Source organism: Cygnus olor, chromosome 12 (assembly GCF_009769625.2).
Source record: "Cygnus olor isolate bCygOlo1 chromosome 12, bCygOlo1.pri.v2, whole genome shotgun sequence".
Taxonomy (NCBI): domain Eukaryota; kingdom Metazoa; phylum Chordata; class Aves; order Anseriformes; family Anatidae; genus Cygnus; species Cygnus olor.
This window is the reverse complement of record NC_049180.1, coordinates 19,474,196-19,497,152: the sequence shown is the minus strand read 5'-3', so window position 1 is coordinate 19,497,152 and position 22,957 is coordinate 19,474,196. Positions and strand designations below refer to the sequence as shown.

The window sequence follows — 22,957 nt, the reverse complement described above, 5'->3', positions numbered from 1 at the left end:
AACAGACATGAAACAACAGGTGTTAATAGCAACTTTATTGTTTCACTGGTGCAAAATCATGATACTGAATAAACTTGTGTAATGCATTTTCCCCTAAATTTACAGTAATGAAGGTTATACATATCTATATAGATTGCAATTTCTCTATTTTTATACTATTTGGAACAAAATTATCTTGATAAATATTACCTGTGCACAGTATTGGCCCTCACTGAATGTCACAGAGCCTTAATATGCAAAATATAACTTCTGTTTTTTGAACATGGTATTTTAAAACTCTCCAAACATGCATTAATATATTCTAGGTTTTAGGGAAAAATATTACACTTAGTCTTAACTTGCATTAAAAGGAAAGCACAAGCAGAACCTGACATACAATAATCCCAAAAATCTGATGCTCTGTAAGGATCACTCACAGTTTCAGATGACAGTCACTGCCAGTTTAGAACTCTAGTGCTACAGAAGCAACAGTGAACAGACAAGAGAAATCAGAAACAGAAGAGCCCTACCATGTCACAGATTCCAAAGAAAGTTTCAGCCATGCTAACTGATGAAACCTGTAGTTGCTGGTCCAACCTTTCAAATTTGTTAGAGTACTCAACACAAGTGTTTGAAGTGCCAGACTGAACACATGAATGTTAACTTGACATTTCTGAAAGGCACAATCTATAATCTATCTTAAAAAAACATAATGTACGTAAATGAAAAGAAAGAAGTACAGTGCATATCTTCTTTAAAGAACAAGACCTTCATAAATTGGCCCCTCAGATTCTGGCGATTCCCTCCTCAGACGCAAGTGCTCCAGTGTGTTGTGAAAGTGTTTGTTGATTTGTTCTGTTTCTTCAGTAGATTCAAGATTTGGGAGATCTTCTCTTATCTTCTGTATGAGCTGATTCAAAACCTGAATTGTCACCTACAGGAGAAGGTATTCATAACCAAAGTAATTGACAATTATGTACGAGCATATATTTGTTTTAACAGACTTAGTATTTCTAAGAACTGTCCAAATATCAATAGTATTATTGGTAAGAGTGTATGCAGACAAACTACTGGACTCTGCCTTCTCTTGCTCCTCATAGGAGGCCCAATACTTCCATTTTTGGATTTCTCTAAGTTCCCCCTGATCCCAGCAAATGTGAACAGCCTCTTAAGTCATTAGAGCCTATACTTTTTTTAAAAAAAAAAACTTTTAGCACAGTATTTCTCTCCAGTTAATTCAGTACAAACATAAAAAGCTTTAAACAAATTAAGCACACAATCAAGTTGTCTATGCAACGTCTTGTAGAAGTCAGTCAGGATGGCAGTATCAGATTTAAAGTTATTAGTGACCTGATCACTGCCCAGGAAAGTACAGCGGACTATAGTATCAAGTTCAGCATTACACCAAACACTGTAGCGCAAAATGAATTGCAGACCACCTCTTTATCAGAGACTATTCTTACACATCTGCTCAACGCTTTGAAATTCAGTGTTTCACCTTCATCTACAGATAGAGCATTTCCTATTCTAGAACAGTACTATAGCAGGAAGTCAGTTCAGATTCTAGAAGCTGGCAAATCCTTAAAAATCCTGTAGTTCAGAGGCAATGTCTAGAGAGGTATTTATTACAATTTGCTTCTGATTAAATGATGACTTAAGAGGGGACATGGATCTCTATTTGATCAAGCAGCTTTTCAAACTTAATAAATTCACTAGCTACGTAGTAACAAAAAAAAGTATGCTGCAACTACTATCCCAGTTTTCAGATGCAGAATTTAGACTGGCATATGAGATGTTATACCAGTCTCTTGAGAATAAAGCTTGCACCAGTCTTTTGAGTATTCCTAGCAGTGACCTTGAACAACTGTGAGAATCATCTTTCCCTGAGTACATGTTCAGTTAGATACCTCTGAAGTTAGATGAGAAAACAGCAAGTCCTAGTCAGTTTTTGTCAAACAAACGTTTCAAGTATCCAAGTCTCACAAGTTCAGGGCTAGATTTCAGATGTTCAGTGTGTTCCTTCCCCATGTAAGGAAGAATTAAGTTTTATCTATAATGTGGAGACTTCTGTTTTACTAGCATTTCAAAAATTGACTATTCTGTTAGTATTACTAGAACCTGTGTTTCTCAAGAGATGGTACTGAGCATGCTGAATAGATATGATTTGGGGTATAAATGAATAAAGAGCTTAAATAAATGCTCTGTAAAAAATTAAATAAAGAATATTTCTACTCACTGCCTCATTTTCCTTTTCGTAAAAGTAGATGTATCTATTCAGAATTTCTATGAACAGTTGGACTTGCAGAGAAGGGTCCATGCACTGATTTGCTATTTTTAAAGCCTTCTTCAGACATTCCATCACTCTCTTTCCTCCATGCAGCTAGAAGGTAAAAACAAAATAGTTACAAGACATAGAACCATAGGGAACAATAGCACTTATTTCCCTTTGCACATAAATGGCATTTCCCAGTGGTCTACTACAAAAACAGACTGCATAGAACAAAAACTGTACAGAATAAGCTATCATTAGAACTGTACCTTACCTGACTTAATAGTCTGGGTAAGCATTCTGTTCAATCAAGCAATAATAGGAACAGCTGCTGAAAGCCTTCAAGTATCAAACCATAAACTCAATTTTGCAACACATACGGCAATGCACACTTAAAGAAGATTTCAAACAGCTCTTCATACATACAACAGATCATTTGAGAGAAGCAGCCTTTTATCTTCGATTTGCATCTCCGAAGTTCAGTAGTTTATGCACCAACACAGCTACTATACAGACATGCAAAATGCAGCAAACTACTTGGAGAGTCAGTCTTAAACTCCTTGACACTCACAGAAATTGCATGGTACTTCCTTCCACTTTTGAGTTTCTTAACTTTCGTATTTATGCACCTTACATTGCTGTAAGATTTATTAGCTTCATATACTGGAACACATTCCAACCATATCTCCACCACGTCACGAAGTGACGTATCCACTTTAGAAGTGAGTGCCTTCAGAAGGAAGGCACAACTACGTAACCAAAGTAGGATGTGTTATGCTGTTGTCACTTCATTTTTATTTTATTTGCTTATTTATTTTTACCTCCTCTCCATTCTTGTCAGTGTTTCGGCCAGACCAGAACAGATGGGCACAAGTGCTCACAGCCCGGCACTGGTCTGGTTTCTTAAGGAGCTTAGAGGCTGCCAATGCACACTGAGTCCTCAAAGGCTCATGGTTCTCCTCACTGAAGCACTTCATCCTCTCAAATGTCCCAATTATCAAGGTGATTGCAGCCAGCTGTGCTTTTGAATCACTAATTTCATCTTCATATAGAGAGAAGGCCTAGTCAAAGGAGAAGGCAAGAGTCTTAATTATTGCTTTAGAACAGCATCAGGAAAAAAATATACTTGCATGTCACGTGACAATAAAGCATCCGTTTTATATTTGTTAAAAACTTCACGCACAAATAAGATCTTCCACTGAGACTGTCAAAATCAAGTTAAAACCACAGACTGGAAATGAGGCTTGCAAGAAATACTTCTTAAGTAGTAATAGTACAGGAACGTAATCCTCACATAGTATTTGAAGATTGAGTTTCTCCTTATTTCAAGCATATGTTCAAATAAGAAACTTCAGAAGCAGAAATAGTCACTGAAAAGGATCTGGCTCTTTGAAATACACACTACAGTTCATCAAAAATTTAAGTGGTAGATCAGTGACTACAGAGTGGGTAAGAAGTGTCTGCACTGCTGCTGTGTGGGAGAAGGAGCCTTCAGAGAACACACAAGACTAAAAATCTCAAACCATTATCTCTAGTAGAAGGTACATAATTGTCATGTTGCTCTCATCTTCAGAATTTTATCAGTGGCCCTTGTGGCACAGCACAACATCGTAAGGAAAGGCACAAGGTTGTCAGTGATTCATTTTAATGTGCGTTAGTGGTGGCATTAGAGGAAAGATTAGGACAAAGCCTGTAATTTGGATACCATCAACTAAGTCAGTTCTTAATTTGATATGGACGGGGGAGACCTTTGCAACAACAAAGGCTTAAGTTATTACCCATTCTGAAAATCTACTTTACCAATAATGTTTCAACAAAAGTATTTTTACTAATAAAGCCCAACATGACAGCGATAAACACCACAAATTTTACAGAACCTCTGAAGAATGCTTGTGATCATGACAATACTAGCTAGACAAGAGGAGCTGGGAAGTGATCTTAGAAGCAATGAAGGAGCATTCTACATTGAGAAAGCCACACTCCTCCAGCAAACCAACTATGTGAGGAGGAGGGAGCAATGCAGCATACCCCATGTTATCAGACTGAGTATTCAGATCAGTAGCAATGGAGCTTAATTCTGGGAAGCAAGAATGAAGATCAGGAGTTTCTACCTAGTAGAGCTAGCTGTCAATTTGGATGTTTTAATCACACTAGAAGTTTCAGTGTTCAGGAAACTCACCCAAACCAAATTCAAGGTAGCGCAGGACAGTGACTAATAGGTGGACATTTACCTGGGACATGAATTCATAGGCCACAGTTTCATGATTCTCAAAGCCAATCTCTCCTGCAGCTAGCGCTCCTTGTAGGAAGAGACGGAGAGGCAGCTCTGCCAGCTCTGCTTTGATCAAAGCACTGATGGTCTGATGAGCAAATGAGAAGATCTTCTGGCACTTCTTTTCCCATTTGTCATCCTAAAGAAATGAAACAAGTCAAAGCTGGAACAAGACCCCTGTTACAAGAAAAAGAAACTGGGTTGAAATAGAATCTGTTAAGTGCTCCAATCTGTTGACTTCTGCATGCTGCTCCAGTCAGTTGCTTGCTGAAGTTAAGTGTGCTGGTATAGGTGGCCCTAGCAGTACTGTGTTGACCTCAGTGGGTCTTCACAAAGCCTTTCTTCTACTTACAGAAAGCTCACATCTATTTTTCTTGTCAGCTCATGGAAACCTTCCTCAGAAGTCTACATTGAGTTGGAATTACCACAGCTGTGCTTAAAACACAACTGAGCAAAAGCCTAAGTAGTGAAGTGTAAAAAAACTATTTAGTCATTCATTGGAACGTTAATCAGAAGTACAAGAGGATTTTAAAACATTCAACTTGAAGTGCTTTTAAACAAACAGCATTAATTTATTTCCCCACAATAAGGGAAAAATACACATTTAAGCTAACACTTCCAGTAAGAAAGCCATAAGGAGACAAATGGAATAGTGATTGTTTTAGTGTGCACTTTTACAACTACTGTACAAGATAATCTGCAGAGAAACACTTGCTTTTAGAAGGATTACAATAGTATAACTACATATTTAGAAGCTCCTGAAGTTCAGTATCTAGATTTAAATCAGTTTCACACCATCACTTGTAGTATTCATAGTTCTCTGGTCTACATGCAAAAACATGATCAGTCACCTTCAGACTAAACAGAACTACCCAGTTTCTGCTTCACCTCAAATACACAAATATTCCTCAAATACTGAGGTAACTTGAGTTACTAAAAAAAGTCCTCCTTAAATTAAAAATCCATCACATCTCCAGTAAAAACTTGCTTTGAGGGGGGAAAAAAACACTAGTATTCTGTATCAAGTCTTAGTATACTATTAGCTGTAGACAGAAAAAAAAAGCCTCCCCTCCTCTTAAAGACACAGAAGCAAAAAGAAACAACTATCCAAGAGATATCTAGAGGTCAACTCACCACTTTGGAATTCTCCTTGTAGCGAAAAGCAAGCTGGTATGCGGCAAAAACCAAGGGTGGCAGCGTAAAACGAATACGTTGATTCCCACCTGCGCCAAAGTGTTTCCGAGCGGTGTTTAAGATCTAAAAACAGAAGCACTGGAAGCTTAGAGAGTTCTTGAAAGAGGTATGTTATTTGTACCTATAACAATTCGCACTATTAGACGGGAACATCAGAAAGACATGGAGTAATCAGGTAAGTTGCAATGTTTTCAGTGCGTGTAGGGAGAAAACATACAAGTTGCTTTACATGAATTATATTTGTGCAGCATATGTAGCTTTTTGCGCGCTCTGTGATGAAGCTTTTTCCTACAGCTGCTTAATAAGCATTAGGCAACACTTGTACTATATTAACTACAGATACAGTCTGGACTGTATAGTGAGATGGAAGTTGCCTGGGCTTGCATTTAAAAATTGCATCAGATATATTCTATTCTCAACCTAACTGCAGAAAGAGCTGTCCTTTCTTACAGCAGCCTGTACAAGACTGAAAAAAAGTTCATGAAATTAAACACCTAAGTGATCCAAGTCTCACCTACTGCTTTTTAGAGAGAGAGTTATATGAAGTAGAATGCTAATCAAGAGTTACCACAAACTAATGTAGTTACATCCGAACTACCACCTCATGGGACTAGAAGTTTAAATCCACAATTGTTTTCAAGTCCTCACCCACTACTTCTAAATAAACAGCATTTCACACTGTTATACATTTTTCATTGAGTTTGTAGTGCCAGAGCAGTGATACTCTAGCTTCCAGCCACACTAAATCCGTTATTGTAAGGCATGCAAAACTGACACTTCACAGAGCACAAACACACTCAGAAGCACTGATGCCATACCAGATACTGTTGGTCTGGGTCATCTGATCGTAAAAGATGAATAAATCTTCCCACAAGACTCTGCTCATCAGCAAAGTCCTCAGGGTCAGGATCTTCAGCAGGCTGATCTGGTTGATCCTGGATCAGCGTGGATACCAAATTCATGATAGCATCAACCTGTTAAATGTAATATAAGCTCTGTTTAAACCCAAGTAGTCTATGAACATAAGCTGATAGCAACTGGAAACATCTTTACAGCTATTCATTGTGCTGACAAAGCACTAGGAATGTTTGGTAACTGGTGATGCTTTAGGACTCATTAGCCTTATTCCCTGAAGAAGAGTCCCTCTCAGCAGAAGCGGAACAGCATAAATGTACAAACAAAATTCAGATTCCAGAAGCACTATCCAACCTTCATTAGGTAATAGCCTAGCTTTAAGGGGGTTCAGGGTCTTTGTTCAAACTTAAGAAGTAGTCTCTAGGGTGAGGTTAGGCAAGATGTGTAAAGATAAGGTGTTTGAGAACCTGGGCAGCAGAATTATCAAGCAGGACAAAGCCTGTACCAGTAAGATGGGGGAGGGAGGGGTACGGAAACTAAGCATGCTCTGCACAAGGTCACTTAGCATGTTTTCAACTCTTCAAACAGTAGTTTAGATACCTAGAATTTCCATGTCAGTTGACTTATGTCATACCTGTTCTTGGGATACAATTTCTGTGTTATAATCCAATACATTGCTAAGCACGTAGCAACTCATGCTCTTCCTGGACTCATAATCAAAGTATTCAAAGAGTGGGTGGAAATGTTTCAGTTTCAGAACTGTCAGGATATTGTTGTAAGTATCAACAGGGATTTTCAGAAGTCTAGTCAGCTCCTTTGAAACAGCACTACTTGTTGCAATACTAAAAGAAAATAGATGCAAAAACACAGTTAATTATTAGTTCACACATAGACAGATTTAAAGTCTGCCTCAATACCAATTCTGATGTATACCACAACACCTAAGCAACCCACTTCTAGGACGATTTGAAATAAAATACCAGAATGAGTCATATCTTGCTCTTTGGGACATAGAATGGGAACTGCATGATTTAAGTTGCTGACAGCAGAAAGACGATGTCTGCAAATTAAGCAAGAGAAAAACCTCTAGAGTGCCGCACAGGATGAATAGATAGCGACTACACACAGCTTGGCATACACATTGTGCATCTGCACAGATATGCAGAATGATTTAAGCACGGATGACTAAGTCTTGGGTAGTCACACTTTCCCCATTGTAGTTTATCATGAACTTCTATAGCTTGGACCAAGAGTAGTAATCTTCCACATCTAAAGCATGACTCTTTTCTATCTTACAAAAACATAATTAAAAGTAGAAGTCAAGAATTTAAAGTAATTACCACTCCATAGAGAATGCAACAGACATTTACTTACTGTTCCAGGTTAAGTTTATTGAATATTTCCACAGTTGTCTCCAACACCTTGTCAACATAGTCAACACGGTCCGGGTAGCATTTCATAGCCAGGTTAATGAGAGAAACTTGCAAGGATACCACATCCTCTGAGGGCATGTCTTGGCGAGACTGAGATTTAAGACAGCACTGAGTTGATTAAAAGCATGTAACTGCAAAAAAAATAGACCACATGCAAGAACACCCAGCATACCTGTATCACAGTAGCAACCTGCTGTGAAAAGATGTCAAACAGTTTGATATCCGCTGGGATACCAGGGCCATCTTCACGATGTGCAAATAAAGCTAACCTAAAAAAAGAAAAAAGCAGCTTGGTCAGGATAGTTTCTCCATTCCTCAAATACGGGCCAGAGTAAGACACTAACAGAAAAAAAGCACATCTTTTAGGTGTATATACAAGCTTCATTGCAGAGCTTCATTACAAAGCAAAAAGGACATTTGTGGAAATTAGAGGCTGTAAGAACAATCGAGAGTGGTAAATATCAGTCCTGGAAAAGAACGTTGACAGTGACAGCAGGATAAAGAAAGAGCAAGAAAGAAGTTTCATAATCTCTGCTCTTCACCTCGCAGTTAAGTGTTCTGTCTCTCCAGCAGAGAAAGAACTAGAGTGACCTAAAGGAAGAGCAAATGTTCTGCATCTACTCAGTGATGTTAGACATCCATTTCCTGCAAAATAGTCTCAAGGTGGTGGTGGTGGTGGTGAGAAACTTAGCTATGACTCAGATATTCCTTGTCTCCAAACTAATTGCAGACCAACATGTTTGGTACGTCTACTGTTTGTAAAGAGCAAAATACAAAGTATGTTTTAAGTAGAGAAGATTGTTTTGTGGGGATTTTTTCCTCAAGAAAAACAAAAAAGCAAAGCAAGAGAACTGCTATCCAGCAAGCACCCAGAAGACGTTGTAGATCTACCTTTATCCGTAACAGGAGAAAGTCATGTGAACCACCACCTCTGTAGAAATCAGAAAAAATAAGATAACGGCTATAGGAAGTCGGCACTTTACCAAAGCTGCAGCTTGAGGAAAATGTAGTGTTACCATGCTTGCTTTCTAATTTTTAAGAGATTGTTTTCTTCAAATTACAGAAAGATGTACAAAAATATTTAGAAAAAGCCACCTGATTAAAGTTTATGATTATTTCTTACAGGGTTTATAAATGTCAATTCTGAACGAACTTTGGGCCTGAAACAAAAAAGCAGGTAAGAAAAGGCTGAGGTTCCAAAAATATTCACTGCCACAGAAAATAAAAATTCAACTCTTATATTGCGTTGGGGTGGTAACAAGCAGACTTTCTAAAACCAGGAAGAATCACAGCTTCTCCCAACAACAATTCAGAGGGTAGGACTGACAGGCTTCAAAATATCATCAAGTTGCAGGCAGATGGCAGCATAATTACAAACTATGAATAGCATAGTAAATCAAGAAGGATCCCAAAGCAACATGACTTCTCAAAAAGATTCCTTTAATGGAAAAGACCCATGGGAATAGGTACGAAAGCTTCACGAGTTCCTCCACTTCACTAATGTCCAGTTTCAATTATTCCATGCCAGAAATCAAGATAAGAAATGCAACAGGCACTATTGTATGGGGCACATCCAGGTCTTAAATACACAGTACTGAACTACATAATAATTGTTCCAAACTACAGTCCAAACACAAGAACGAGATCTATCCCACATGGATTCTAAGAGCTGATACAAGCATATCCTCCAACACTTGGCCTAACATTGGTCAAAAGCAGAAGTTGCCATGCTACATAAGACAATCATCATGCTGTTCCCTTTTTATTGTTATCCTATCTCCAAAGGAGAGGGCTCCAGAGGACACTAATAGTTGCCCAAACAATAAAACATGGCAGTGGTAAGTTTAGGAGGACAGCAGGTTCACTGCCAGTCAGCTGTTTACTGTTGCTCATCTGTAACAGTAAAAACAGAAAGCTTACTGTGGAGGTAATACTAAAGCTCTTCGAGTCCTCTAAGCAGACATGACAGCAGAAGGCACATAAGGAAAGCCCCCCTACAAGAATTACATTGCTACATGCTAATGTAAGAAGCTATCAAAGATCCCGTGATGTCTATTGAAGGCAGTCTCACAAAATAGACAGGCTCAGAAATTAGATTTACATGCCATGTTTGTTCGTTTTTAAATAAAACTACAAAAAAATCTCAGCCCAGGCAACAAACCATAGGAAACCAAATGATTTCCTATGAACATCCGATTGAAAGAAGGCAGATCTGCTTCCCCACCAAATGCACAACACAGAAGATACTCCAAGGTGGCGCCATCCCATGTTCGAATTTAGTGCAAGCAGTTTTAAGTGGTACCTCCACAGGAAAAAAACACTTTTAAGAGAACAGGAATGAAGCTAGACATAAATTAAAAATTAAGAAGGTAGTTCCACCTCCTACTAGCTCTTTTCTGAAGAAGTAAATATAAGATTAGCTACTAGAATCTTCAAGTTTTCAAGAGGTACCTATGATGGATATAGTTGTCAAAGCAGAATACTGCTGCCACTTTAGTTCAGAACCATAAAGTTGGTCAACATTAAATAACTTGTTTCCTGGCTTGATCTGTTTACTTTAATCCGTCCTTAAAGCAGGATACACTGGAAGCTGTCCATCAAGCAGAAACTATAGAAATAATATTCTTAACAGCTTTAATTGCAGATGAAGACAACATGGAAACAAAGATAGACATGAATAAAATATGAAAAATTGAAAGCTTTCAAATGCTAGAAGAATTATTATCTACTTATGTACAATACACATTTCATTTTGAGCCAATTTCCACCCCACTGGTCACTCACCTGTCAATTAAAGCAATTATTATATTTTTCACATTCACATTTTGGTGCAGCTCAGCACAGGCTCTGAGAAATGGATTCAGGGTTTGGAGATGAAATTCGTCTGGGAAAACCTGAAATTTTAGATCCATAGTCATCCAGTTATAAACTTAATCTACTCATTATTACAAAACAGCAAAATGCAGCAGAGTCACTGAAAATCAGATAGCCACATATTAAAACAGTCACAGGACAGACTGTATCTAGGGTTCCCAAGGCTGACCTTGTCTGAGTAAGCACATGAAGTAACAGATGCAAGACAAACTGGTGAGCTGATGTCCCAGCTACCTACCACAACTCTTACTGCAGGCATAGCTACTCACATAGTTTACAAGTTTCTGCAACGGAAGGAACACAGAACGCATACCTCTCCACTCTGCCCACCCACTGAAGAGTAACATGCATCAAGCCACTGGGTAAGAGACCCGGTGAAGAAGTTTTCCAGTTCACAAGGAAGAGGTGAAAGTAGTCTGAATCTGACTAAAAGCACAGGAATAAGCATCCCCACGTTCAAAATCAACGAATCAACGATGCAACTGAATTTAAGCAGCTTACCTGTATTATACACTCCATGAGGTACTCCTGAGCTAAAGCATCTCTACAATTTACAACCTGCTCCAATATTCCAGGCAGAACAATCTGTAATAAGAAAAGTCTTGCAGTGTTTATAGAGCCATTGATCTTATATTCACAGATGCATTTAATCCAAGTAGAGCGTTATTTCTAACACTTCTCAGCTTACTCTTCACAAGAAAAACTTTCTGATAAAGACTCAGTGTTCAGCAGTTCCATCCTTCAGAGAAAAAATTTGCTGGTCCCAAACCTCTGTCCCTTTGGTACATTATATTAAATCAAAACCGACAGTTGTGTTTGTTGGGTTTTTTTTAAAGTCAGGAATGTGCGTTGCTGGCACCTATCACTACACGGGGGTCTCAGCAGCACTGCTATGGTAGAACTTAAAAGGGACAGACTTTAGATAACACACATTTGCTTGGCTATCTTTTCATGCAACGAACAGTTCACTTACCAAATGCTTTGGGAAGCATAACTTCATTGAACTTGTAAAGTCTACTACAGAACACCGTGTACATCTCTCTAACTCATTCTCTAATTAAAATGGGAATCAGTAAAATGAAGTCATAAAAAGTCATGCCAACCCTACAGAAGAGCTTATGGGAAAAAACGCATGAGTCCTATCCTTAGCCTGTAAACGCATTATATATCTTCATTAGCTTTCAGAACTTCCAGTTAATAGCAGTTCCAGAAGCATCAGGATTATCAAGCTTATAGCACAGCTGTTATACTTCCTAGGCCGCTGATATGAAAATCCAAATTGGTTTCATGTGGAAAAAGTAGCAGAAGCTGGAAAGCATGGACAGACATCCTACCTGCTTATATCGCTCCACATTAACACCTTCCAGCTGACTGAGGCGAACAAGGTTTGTTCCTACCAGGATTCGCAATTCCTGCCTTTCCCGCTCCCTCTTCTCTCTATCACGACTATGGCCCTGGTGTTGCATTCGCACCCAAAGTTTGTTCATCTCAGCAAAATTCAGGAGCACAAAGTCCATGGAATCACTGATGTCTCCAGTGGTTTCTTCACTGCAATTGAGGAACAGATTAGGAACAGGAAAAGCTTGTCAAAAGTATCCATCTTTCCATCCACTGGTAAATATCTTTCTTAAGATAGGAGGTTGGGGAAGTATGTGGTGGAATGTCCAGGTTCGTAACAACTGTTCATATCCTCACTTAAGTGAGGAAACCTTAATAATTCCCTTCCAAAACTACCAGAACTCAGTAGTCTCGACAGGTGGTTTACGTTTTAACATACCTACTTCTTTCAAATCTAAAGAAAATCATACAGGAAATTTAAATATGCTGATTAAAAAAGTTTTTAAAGTTAGTGCCTGTCTTACTCTGTTTGCTCGCCTTCATCTGGTAAAATATTCCTGGTACACTGCAGGAGATAGTTCCGAAGAAAGAGGCCTCTAAGAGGATGCTGTACTCCACGGCACATCTCCACCAGGTCTTTCAAAATATCTTTCCTGGACTGTGGAAATGACTTGACATAGACAACACCTACTGTTATCAGGAGATACCTGCAACAGGCACAGAATACAACAATAAATAGTTAAGTAATAATACAATACTGCATTTAAGGCAACAGCCCACTTCTACTCCAACAGCATTATCAAAGCACAGAAAGCAATTAAATGACATACCATACCTTCAAGTACCATAACTTCAGATAGTGTCAGCTTTCAGCTCCTGTTCTCCTCTGCTACAGAGCACAGGAAGTCTGAACAGCTAGGTGACCTCACTACAGGGCTTTATACTTCAAATGTATGAATGCTCAGCATGCACAGTTCTGAATGCTTTCAGACTGGCTTGTCTATACTTCCAACACCCTGCAAGACTGGAAAGCAATTGTGGCCCATACAGATAAGGTATGTATTATGGTGAAGCACTTAAGCTTCTTTCACACTGTAGTCTAGCAGGATGTGGACTACACTCCTCCGAGATCTCCAGGCCTGTACTCACTCCATCAGCATCTCTATGTTCAGCAACAGGCAGAAGGAACACGTGAGACACAAAGGACCAGTGCACCAGTATACTTGACTCCCCTTCAGCTTAAGAGAAATAAAACTTACAATCCTCAGAACTTGCAAATATGTGGTTTAAAAGCCTCAACCCTGCATACTTCTCTAATTCATGCATGGATATGCCTCCATGAATACAACAGAAGTGTTCACTGGGGAGAAACAGAGCCTGCATCAAGCAGGTAGGAGGACAGCAAATGGTTATGCAGAGCTAAAGACATCGTGGCAGCCAAACCCCAAAGTCCGAATGAGGGTGCAGCCTGGTATACCCAAAGCCTCTTTCTGGCACCACCATGCGGTCAGGAATTAAAAACTGCAATGCCAAGCAAAATCCAAGTCCTAACCCTGAATATCTAGAAGATTCACTCCAGTCCTACAGCAATATATTTAAACATAAGCCTTTCAGTATCATCTCTACCATGTTAATCCATAGTCTAAGAACTATATACTCAAACACAAAGCTTTTAGAAGTTACAAAAGCTTTCAGCTTCCTTCTCTCACATACTAAACATGTAGTTGATCTTACTGATCAGAATGAGGTACCTGGTTAGTCCTCTACTGACCAGCTCTTTACCCAGAAGTCTGCTTTATTCCACATCCAAGTGCTTCCATCTTCCTGCCAACGTTTTCGTTTTTGCACACGATCAAGAACTGACCTTTTGCAGTTGCACTCTTGGCTTAACTCTCAGAAGTCTCAAAGGAATCCGCTCTTAAGATATGTAGAGGTAATATTTACAGCTGCAAACAGGTCTTGTTGCCAAGCAAGAACGCAGAGTCTATTATCAGAACCCAGAATCTGACCATTATCTACTAGTCTTTAAAAAATAGTAAAATATATACACTTACAGTCTTGGAATAATATTTCCAGCATACTGTACTAACTCATAAAGGTCTGCCACTTTTCTTCCCTTAGCAAATTCATCCGTCAGGTAGACTTCCAAGTAGTGTAGCTCATCAGAAATTGCCATGTCTTTTTCTCTTAGTTAAGGATTTTAGTTCAGAATGTCTACAACAGATCTACAGAGATATTTGCTTATTCACACCAAGGAAGAAAGACACTGTTCCAAATACAATCACAAGGTTCAAAAAAATCAAGCCCAAGTGCGTAGTACTTTAGAAAAAATCATCAGTACTGACATAAACGTGCAAAACTAACCCCAAGCCTTCAACTATTATTTTCAGCATATTAGAAAAGAACAAGAAGCACAAGCGAAGTCAAAATAGCAAGCAAATGAATGCAATGGAACCGAGTAAGTAAAGGCATACTACACGTCACAGAAGAATCTCATCCTCATCAGCACATGTGGAGAAAACAGTATGCAAATATAATCACATTCAATTCCCAAATTTCATGAAAAGCCTCCCTCCCATTCTTCAGGTATGACAGCACAGACAAGCAAATACATTATGGCACTTGACTTAGGGTTAGAATCTAAGAAAACAAAAGGCTAAAAAATAAGTTGTTTTACAGTTTTTTTGTGGCAGCATACTGCAAGCAGAACTTTTATTTAATAGAGCTCATTTTTATAGAGCTAGACTCCTGAAAACTCACAATGGAAAATATGAAAGACATTAAAGACCTACTTTATACCAAAGGAAAAACACTTGCACAGTGATCAGACAATTGTACATTCTCTTACAATACATCCAGATAAGTAACAGAGGAGAAAAGTGCTACTACATATCCAAGATTAAGGAGATGTCCTTATAACAACAACAAAAAATCAAGTGAACGTATCATTCCAAATTCAATATTTCAACCATTTGGTCCTCTAATCTTCAAAGGATACAGAGCTCATAATAGCTCTTTGGAGACAGCATAGAAGTCCGCAGCTCACCAAGCTTGTTGGAAGCATGTTTCAAAGCATCCATGAGCTTGTTTTTGTCCTTTAGGGGAGGTGAAAAGAACAGCCTGTCACGAATAATGCTAGGCAACTGTAGTATTTAAGAAAGCTACACTTTTGGCTTTTATAAAAACCATACAAAGGTTAAGTATCTAAACATCAGAAAAGTGATAATTCCAATTAAAGCAAATATCTAGCTTGTACTACATTGCCCATCCAAACTAAGTGGAACATTATACCTGAAGGCGGTGAGGAGGCTTATCTTAAGATAGAGCTACAGTAAGAAAGAATTTTGGAAAAAAGGTTTTGCTTATGTAGAAATCACACACACCATTCAAATTCTATTCAGCAAGCCAAACAGTAATTAACTTTCTAAAAATCATCTGGCCTGGTGTTTTGCTCAGATCTCATGAAGCAGCCTCTAGCAGTCAGAGGACACGCATGGCCAGCAGAAGCCGCTGTTAGAATTTGATTTCTCTTTCCCTTCTGAAAGAGACAGTTTATTACTCCACATATAACATGTGCTCATGATGCATACAATTCCCTGGCATCACAGAGTGCAAGACAAACTTCTAGTCTACCACCTGTACATACTTGTTGAACACATAAGAAACAGCCTTAAGTTTTGGAGGAGAATGGAAGGAATTGCTAGGGTCATCCACTCACACATAGGAGTAGAAAGTTCAGCTGCAACTACTTCAAAGATTTCAAAAGCATTCCACACAGTGTAAAACTGGAAGAGGCATTACATTTCTTGCTACTGTCATTTGGCTACAAAGTTAGCTTGGCTAGCCCCATGAAAATATATGGGAATATTTAAGTTCTTTCATTGCTGATTTAAGCAGTTTCTCAAACCCAAGAAAGCTTCACACGATACTGTCTTGCTGCATTGGCTAAAATGTCAAGACAAATACCTCAGTACTATCCTAGTCAATGTTTCTTTTCCAGTCACAGGAGAATTCACACATCAGGCTGCAGTTCATTACTACGTTTATCCTACTCAGCAGATAATGAATTACTAGCATCGCAGTCTGTGGCTCATGAAAAAAGACTACAGTGAATAAACACCAGTACGCTGAACATAGACAAGGATATTTTATCATCATGTAGCTCCATGTAGAATGCATTTGAGCAGTAACCTTCTGGTGACAAGTGGCAGGCATATTCTCAGTTTAGCCTCACTCAAATGCAAGCACAAACCAAAGTAGATGCACCTTTATAATGTATTTTGAGAAACACTGTGACAAACGCAGGTATAGGCATATAAGGAATACCGAAGGCTCGATCTCATTGAGTAGCTGCCTCATCCATTTGCAAAGGTTCTGCCACAAAGATGCACAAAGAGTTAAGTTTCCTCACAGCACTAGAGATTAGCATTGATTTACTGTTTCACTCCTAGCAGATGAGAAGCTTCATTGCATTTTAATGTCACATTCTTACCAAGCATCTCTTCATTTGGAAAGACTGCACCTTAACAGCCTGAATTGCTTCATCCAGGAGTTTTTCCTGTTCATCCTGAGGAGATTGCTGTGTTGTTGGCTGGAAGAAAAAGAAAGACTATTTTTATCATCTGCTTATGACTTGATTCAAACTGGTTCCCCATGGTTTAGAACACAATGCAAGTGGCACTGCAGTGTGACCAGTCAAGAGCTGTCAAATAGCTATGTGATATTTAAGGGAAATTTTTTTTTACTCTGCAAAAATTTGAGCACAGGGAAGAGATTAGTTATGGACAGCCTCTGAGCACCATTGTCTCTTAGAGTGCAAAGAACGAGGTCAGTTCTGCCCTTCTTTTCCAGCATCTGCAGGTCAAAAATCCAATACGAGTATCTGGCAACAAAAAGCTTCGTGAGAACACAAAGACATCACTGCACTGAGGGAAAGCGTCGGTACTCCTTAAAGCAAGGCCTGGAGCACTCAGATCACAACAAGTCACAAGCTATCAGCAAACTGCCATCTGAGCCACACAGCTCTGCTGAGGACAAGTTCCAGATAAGCAAAGCAAAGGATAAAGTACAGTTAGCTCCTTCTGGAAGGCAGAAATGACTTGCCAAAGGCAATAGAAAACTGAAGAGAATCGTCATTTCTTGATGTCCCCTCCTTGTCCCAGTGACCCTCTTCCTCTTGCTTCTCCTCAACGAGGAATATTCCAGGCCTTTGACATTCAAAACTTGCAAGCTCTTTTGCTTTTCCAAGGACCATACTGCATTTTTTTTATACTGACAGACTTACATGTCCCCCCAACCCAGCTGTTAATGGGCCCTTTCCACTGCACCTACTCCTTGCCCTCTTCCAGACTGATGAGGTTAGTTTCTACAGGCTTCTTTCTTTCAAGTTACCCTCTAAGATGTCCAAGTGTACTCCCATCCAAACTCAACCCCATACTCACCTCCTTGTGACTCCAGTAGCTGACGCTGCACTCGACAGAACAGAGCCTCCAAGGCTCTGCCTAGCTACAGCCATCCACCTATTGCTTTGGCCTGATCTTCAACACCTCCTTAGAGCCCACCAGCCTCTCCCAATCTTGGGGTTCCAGAGATGGAAGCGTTGACTTCATGTCCCAATTACATCTCCTCCAGTCTTGACAAATACCATTTACGTACAAAGTCATGCCTACAGCTGGCTCTCCACGTCTGCAGCCTCAGTAATTTCTCAACTATTTTCGCTTGTTCCCCCACCCACTGTGTTCAGAAAGCTCCCGGTCTCCTCTTTTTAACCAGATATCTTGATAACAAGCTAGCAGGCCATGAATTACATCATCCCGATGTTCTTAAAAACAGGATCTTCAGTACTCATTTCTGTTGCACAACTCATGTTTGGAGTCCCTGTAAACACCTTTTAAGAATCAATATTATAATTTAGGTCTTCATTTAGAATAAAAGAGATGCTTTCATTTAACACCAATTTAACAGTGATCGGGCATTGCAGCCTTGACATACCCATGTTTTCTTCTTTCTCCCATATCCACCATTTTACTTAATTCTTTTCTGTAACTGCAATTCCCTGAGTGGCACAGAGCATCTCTCACACGTTCTCCCTACTTCCCCTTTCTATTTACAGGAAGCAGACAGTGCCAAGCAATATTGTTCTTGCCTCGATCTCATCTGAACAGGTGGGGTATCTCTGCCCATGTAGGTTTCCAATCCTGCAGCCAGACAAGAGTCAAGGCTGATCTGTTCTAACATCGGTGACAATCCTGCTTCAAGCAAGAAGCCATACATGATAGAAGTTCCTTCCAGCCAACACTTCTGTGACTCTCTGGGTCTCAGTAATAGCCAAACCATGCACAATAGCTAATTAACACCTCTATTTTGTCAACAGAAAGAGTTGCCTCTGCTAATTAGCGTGACTGCACCCATTAGAAAGCTCTCTTTATAATTAACCACAAAGCGCATGCCTTCCAAAAATGGATTTAAACGTAAGGCAAAAGCAGTAGGGGCAGGCAGCCTTATCGCCCAGGCAATTCAGCAGCTACAAACCAGGCAGCTCGACTGAAAGCGCCTTCTCCCGAAAGAACCTTACATTCAGCGTTGAACTTTATTCCATGACAGATCCAACTTTTTAAGGAACAGAAACTGACAGTGCTGGCACGAGTGTGCAACAACCAAATCCACACACCACGCAACTGGCTTGCTGAATTACATCCTTGCCAAAAAGCTTGTCACGCCCTGCAGCCCCCTGAATTCACACCAGTGCTTTACACACATCGCTGCTGAACCAGATGCCACGTAACCCGACCACATCATGAGCCGCTGTGCTAAAGCACAAGTCAGAGGAGCGGAGTGATGTTAACACCAGGCACAACTTCCCAAGCCCCGTCCCGCAGCCGGCAGGCAGCCTGCAGGGCTCCAGGCCACGGAGTGCTGGGAGAGCTGCCCAGGCTGTAAAGCGCCCAGCAAGCAAGAAAACTGCCCCAACTGAGCTAACAGCCTACCACTCACCTTGTTCACCCTATAAGCACACAAAATCTTGAAGCAGGGGTGTGGAAAGCAGGCCTTTTGAGAGGAACACCAAGTGAAAGCACTTGGTGAAGCACTCAGTATTTTCACATCCCCAAGGTGGGTGTGCATGTGCTCTGGCAGCCGCGTTTCCTTACTTCTCCCAACTACAACGAGCCAGCCAGCTTTGCATCAAATTCTGTGTGCACCAACAGAGGACATGGACGGCATTTTCATTCCTGTTCTAAATTTGAGCAAGAAGGTCCCACACTATGTTTAACATTGGGACTGCAGTAAGTACGCTTCTGAGTTCTTCCATTAAAGCACTTCCCTGTTATCACCAGCCTGGCAAGGTGATGGTTCATAGCAAGAATGCCTTCACTACACGGTGCTGGGCAATGACAGCATTTCACCATCGCACAGGTGGTGAGATAACCTACCAGTGATCGCAACCAGCATGCAACTGCAGCAGCTGAGGTGTTGGGTTTGTAGCAGCTTGGCTTCTACAGGAGATAAATGCCTGAACAGCAGCACTGCTGAGCAAGTCCCTGCTCTTCCTTAAACACTCAGACTTTGAAACCCGAAAAGCATCAGCTAACCCTTTTTATTTACTGTAATAAGCTTCAAAACTATATGGTGTTTCCACACGTGACCAGGTTATTATCAGGTGCTAGACACACAAGCCTGAAGTTTGTGGAAGAAGCAGCAGAAGGCAAACAAAGTGAAGATAACGCACAGCAAAGGACTACCAGGGACAGACGGCGTGGCTCCTGTCACACTAGAAACCAGTTCTGTCAGATACAATGCTGAATAAAGCTGTTCAAGCTCTTTATCATCCACTTCAAATTGGGAACCTAGTAACCGAAGAAGGTATTTTCAAGTGTTATTTAACCAAAAACGCAACTGCGCCGTGGAGTCCTATTCCAATCTACAAACACCAATCTTCAGGAGGAAGTGGTGGATGCATGGCCACGGGAGGAAGAGCAGCAGCACCCTCATCAAGGCACAAGAGGTCCTGCCTTCTCAGCACTGGGTACAGGGAGGTATGAACTACCGCAGGAACACAAGATAATGGAAATCAATTATGCAGCCACTTAGACTTAAATGCTTGGGCCTTAGCCCCCATTAGATACACTACAAGCCTTGAAGAAAAAAATTGAGGTTAACAAAGTTTTCTACTGTACTTATTCCAACCTTTCTCCTTGGAAGTCACAAGGAAGAGCAGCAATGGGAAGCAGACACAGAACTGCCTCTTTCGGCTGCATCTTCAGCTGCTGTACAAGAAACTGTAGCTTTCTTTTTTTTCAGCCAAAGATCGTACTGCTGCACCTTACCGCAGCCACAGTAAGGAAGTCATAACACAGCAGCTTAATTCACACAGAGATTCAGTATTGTTTGTGTTGGAGTTTTTTGTTTGGTTGTTTTTTTAATGGTGTGCTTTTTTTTTGAGAAGCCTTAAGGCTGCTTTCTGCCAGTTTGATGCTAGCAAACAGTAAGTTGCCTTGGGGAAAAAAAAATAAATTGTTTTTAAGTCCCAAACTAGCTTGGAAGAATTTAACTGGTATTACCCCCACGCACACACCTTGATCAGCCAGGCAGCAATCTTGAGGATAATTAACGAAACATACTGCAAGCGTTGTTCTCGACCATGCCCAACCTCGTAATAACAACACAGTTAACATTACACCTACTGTGTAGGATTTACTTGGTTTCTAACACCCATCTCCCCAGGAAGACATCCATTCATAGTTTGTTTTATATTTCAGACTTGCAACACTCTGGAGATGACTATCATTTTGGGTCATTGCGTTGACAAGATGCTTGTTTCACTTCTATCAGTAAATCACTGTATTTAACAGAATTATCTACAACTAAAATACACGGGGTTCAAGGCAAGCTTGTGGAACCTCACAAGCAGTCTGTATTCTGGCAAAACAGGTATCTTAAGCTGAATGGAGAGTATACATAACAGAGCAGAAGATTTCACTTCTGTTCTAAAGTGCATTTTCATCTACTGTCCAAGTGATTAAGCACTTTGATTTAGATGTACTTCCAGCCTATTCCATATATGACTTTTCCTTCTGTTCACTCACGTGCTTGTGGTTAGTACCTCAATGAACAAGACTCACCCACGCTTCTCTGTCTCCTCCCAGTTTTATTAGGACTGCCACCCAGTCACTATCAAGACATTTAACATGAATGTTACCCACAACAGAGGACAGGTCAGTTACAGAGGAAGATCAGGACAATCGCCATCCTACTGATGGAGCCTGAGCGCACACAACACATCACTGCAAACATCACGGGGTGGCTTGATATTAACAAAAAAATGCCTAAGCATTTTGTACCATATTGGAAGCAAAACCCTGCAACACAGAAGGCAACCCCAGAACTTCTGTTAAGTCACACAACAGTGCACACGGATGAGCCAAAGAGAAGGAAACATTTTTCATGTTTAAGCTGGCGTTTGCTGCCACGGGAAGCCAGGAGACATTAACAAGAATCAAGGGGCTGTGGGCTTTTTATTCAGGGAACGATCAATAAACGTCTAAGAAATCCAAGTCTAGTTTAGGGTACTTAAACACTGCTTCAAGGCTTAAATGAAGCCTGGCCACTGGAAATGGCAATGGAACCTAGTCTGGTAGAGGGGATTAACCCACATTTAATAGCTGGAAGCTTGGGTTTTCTTTTCCTGAGTCACCTGCTATCAGCTATTATCAGAAAGAGGACACGAGAGCAGGCAAGTCTGAGGCCATTTCCCATGGAAATGACAAGCAGAAGAAAGCTGGGCCACCTCTGAGCTACCACGGGCACTGACATGGGGGACAGGGACCGCAGTGCGGGTGGACGCAGCACTTCCATCGCCGATTAAACATCCCCATTCATTTTTCTAGCCACACGCTGGGTTTCACCACCCCACACACACCTCTGCAGGATGCAGCACTAACCCATTCCAGCAGACACAACCTCCCAAACGCGAACCTGCCCCAGAAGCCCAGGCACTGGGCAACCCCCGCTTCAGAAGGGGCTCGGTGCGCGCTGCGCACAGCCCAGCCGGAGTGACCAGCAACCGGCGTGCCGCCTGGCGCAGCGAGCGCCGTGTAAGGTTTTACTGAGCGTTAAGCACCACAGAAGCCCCCTGAACGAGGCAGTCTCGAGTCCTGACAGAGAACGGGACCCCCCCGCGCCGTTACCCAGGGCTGAGGCGTTTCTCGCCCCGAGGCCCCCAGGCTCACCGCGGGGCTGCTGCCCCCCCGCACACACGGGCAGCTGGGCCCAAGGGGCCCACCAGGAGCTGCCTCCCCCCGGCACCGGGGCGGCCCGGAGGGGGCAGCTCGGGGCGGCCGTTACCGGGGCACCCCCTTCCCCTTCCCCTCCCCCTCCCCCTCCCCCTCCCCTCAGCCCCCCCGCACCGGGCGCCGGCCGCCAGGCCCCCCCCACCCACCGATGGCGCTCCCGAGCCGCAGCCGCAGCCCCAGGCCCGGTCCTGCCCCCGGCCCTGCCCCTGGGCCGCCCCCTCCCGCCCGCAGTCCCGGGGCCGCTTCCCCCCCTCAGGGCCCCCTCAGGGCCCCCCCGGCCGGGCCCAGCCGCCGCCGCCGCCGCCCCTCACCATGGCCGCGCCGCCACGAGCCGCCCCCGCCAGCCCCGCCCCGCAGCTCCGCGCGCCGTCACGTGACCGCCCCGCCGCTCCCCTCTCCGCTTAGCCATTGGCCCGCTCCGAGGAAGCGGTCAGCTCCGAGCCCATTGGCTCGC

The 22,957-nt window shown here is 41.6% G+C and overlaps 1 protein-coding gene across 1 annotated transcript; it reads right to left on the bottom strand.

The window, feature by feature from the left end:
- Nucleotides 1-20: 20 nt before the first annotated feature.
- VPS35 (VPS35 retromer complex component) lies at nt 21-22,895 on the bottom strand. The gene is made up of 17 exons (XM_040571147.1): nt 22,815-22,895; nt 16,707-16,805; nt 15,213-15,309; nt 14,269-14,392; nt 12,739-12,921; nt 12,211-12,424; nt 11,378-11,461; nt 10,787-10,896; nt 8,175-8,271; nt 7,944-8,092; nt 7,204-7,411; nt 6,533-6,688; nt 5,655-5,777; nt 4,480-4,659; nt 3,070-3,309; nt 2,216-2,359; nt 21-913 (listed from the first exon to the last, which is right to left on the bottom strand). Exons 1-17 carry the CDS (start codon nt 22,815-22,817, stop codon nt 734-736), a joined length of 2,391 nt encoding a protein of 796 aa, XP_040427081.1. The 5' UTR covers nt 22,818-22,895; the 3' UTR covers nt 21-733.
- Nucleotides 22,896-22,957: the final 62 nt, after the last annotated feature.

Bases quoted from the DNA above. Each gene is read 5' to 3' on its own strand.
- VPS35 (XM_040571147.1), bottom strand. The intron at 10,897-11,377 runs GTAAGCTGCTTA...CTAAAATTTCAG, and splicing joins TCATGGAGTGTATAATACAG to GTTTTCCCAGACGAATTTCA. The intron at 7,412-7,943 runs GTAAGTAAATGT...ATTTTCTTTTAG, and splicing joins AATAAACTTAACCTGGAACA to TATTGCAACAAGTAGTGCTG.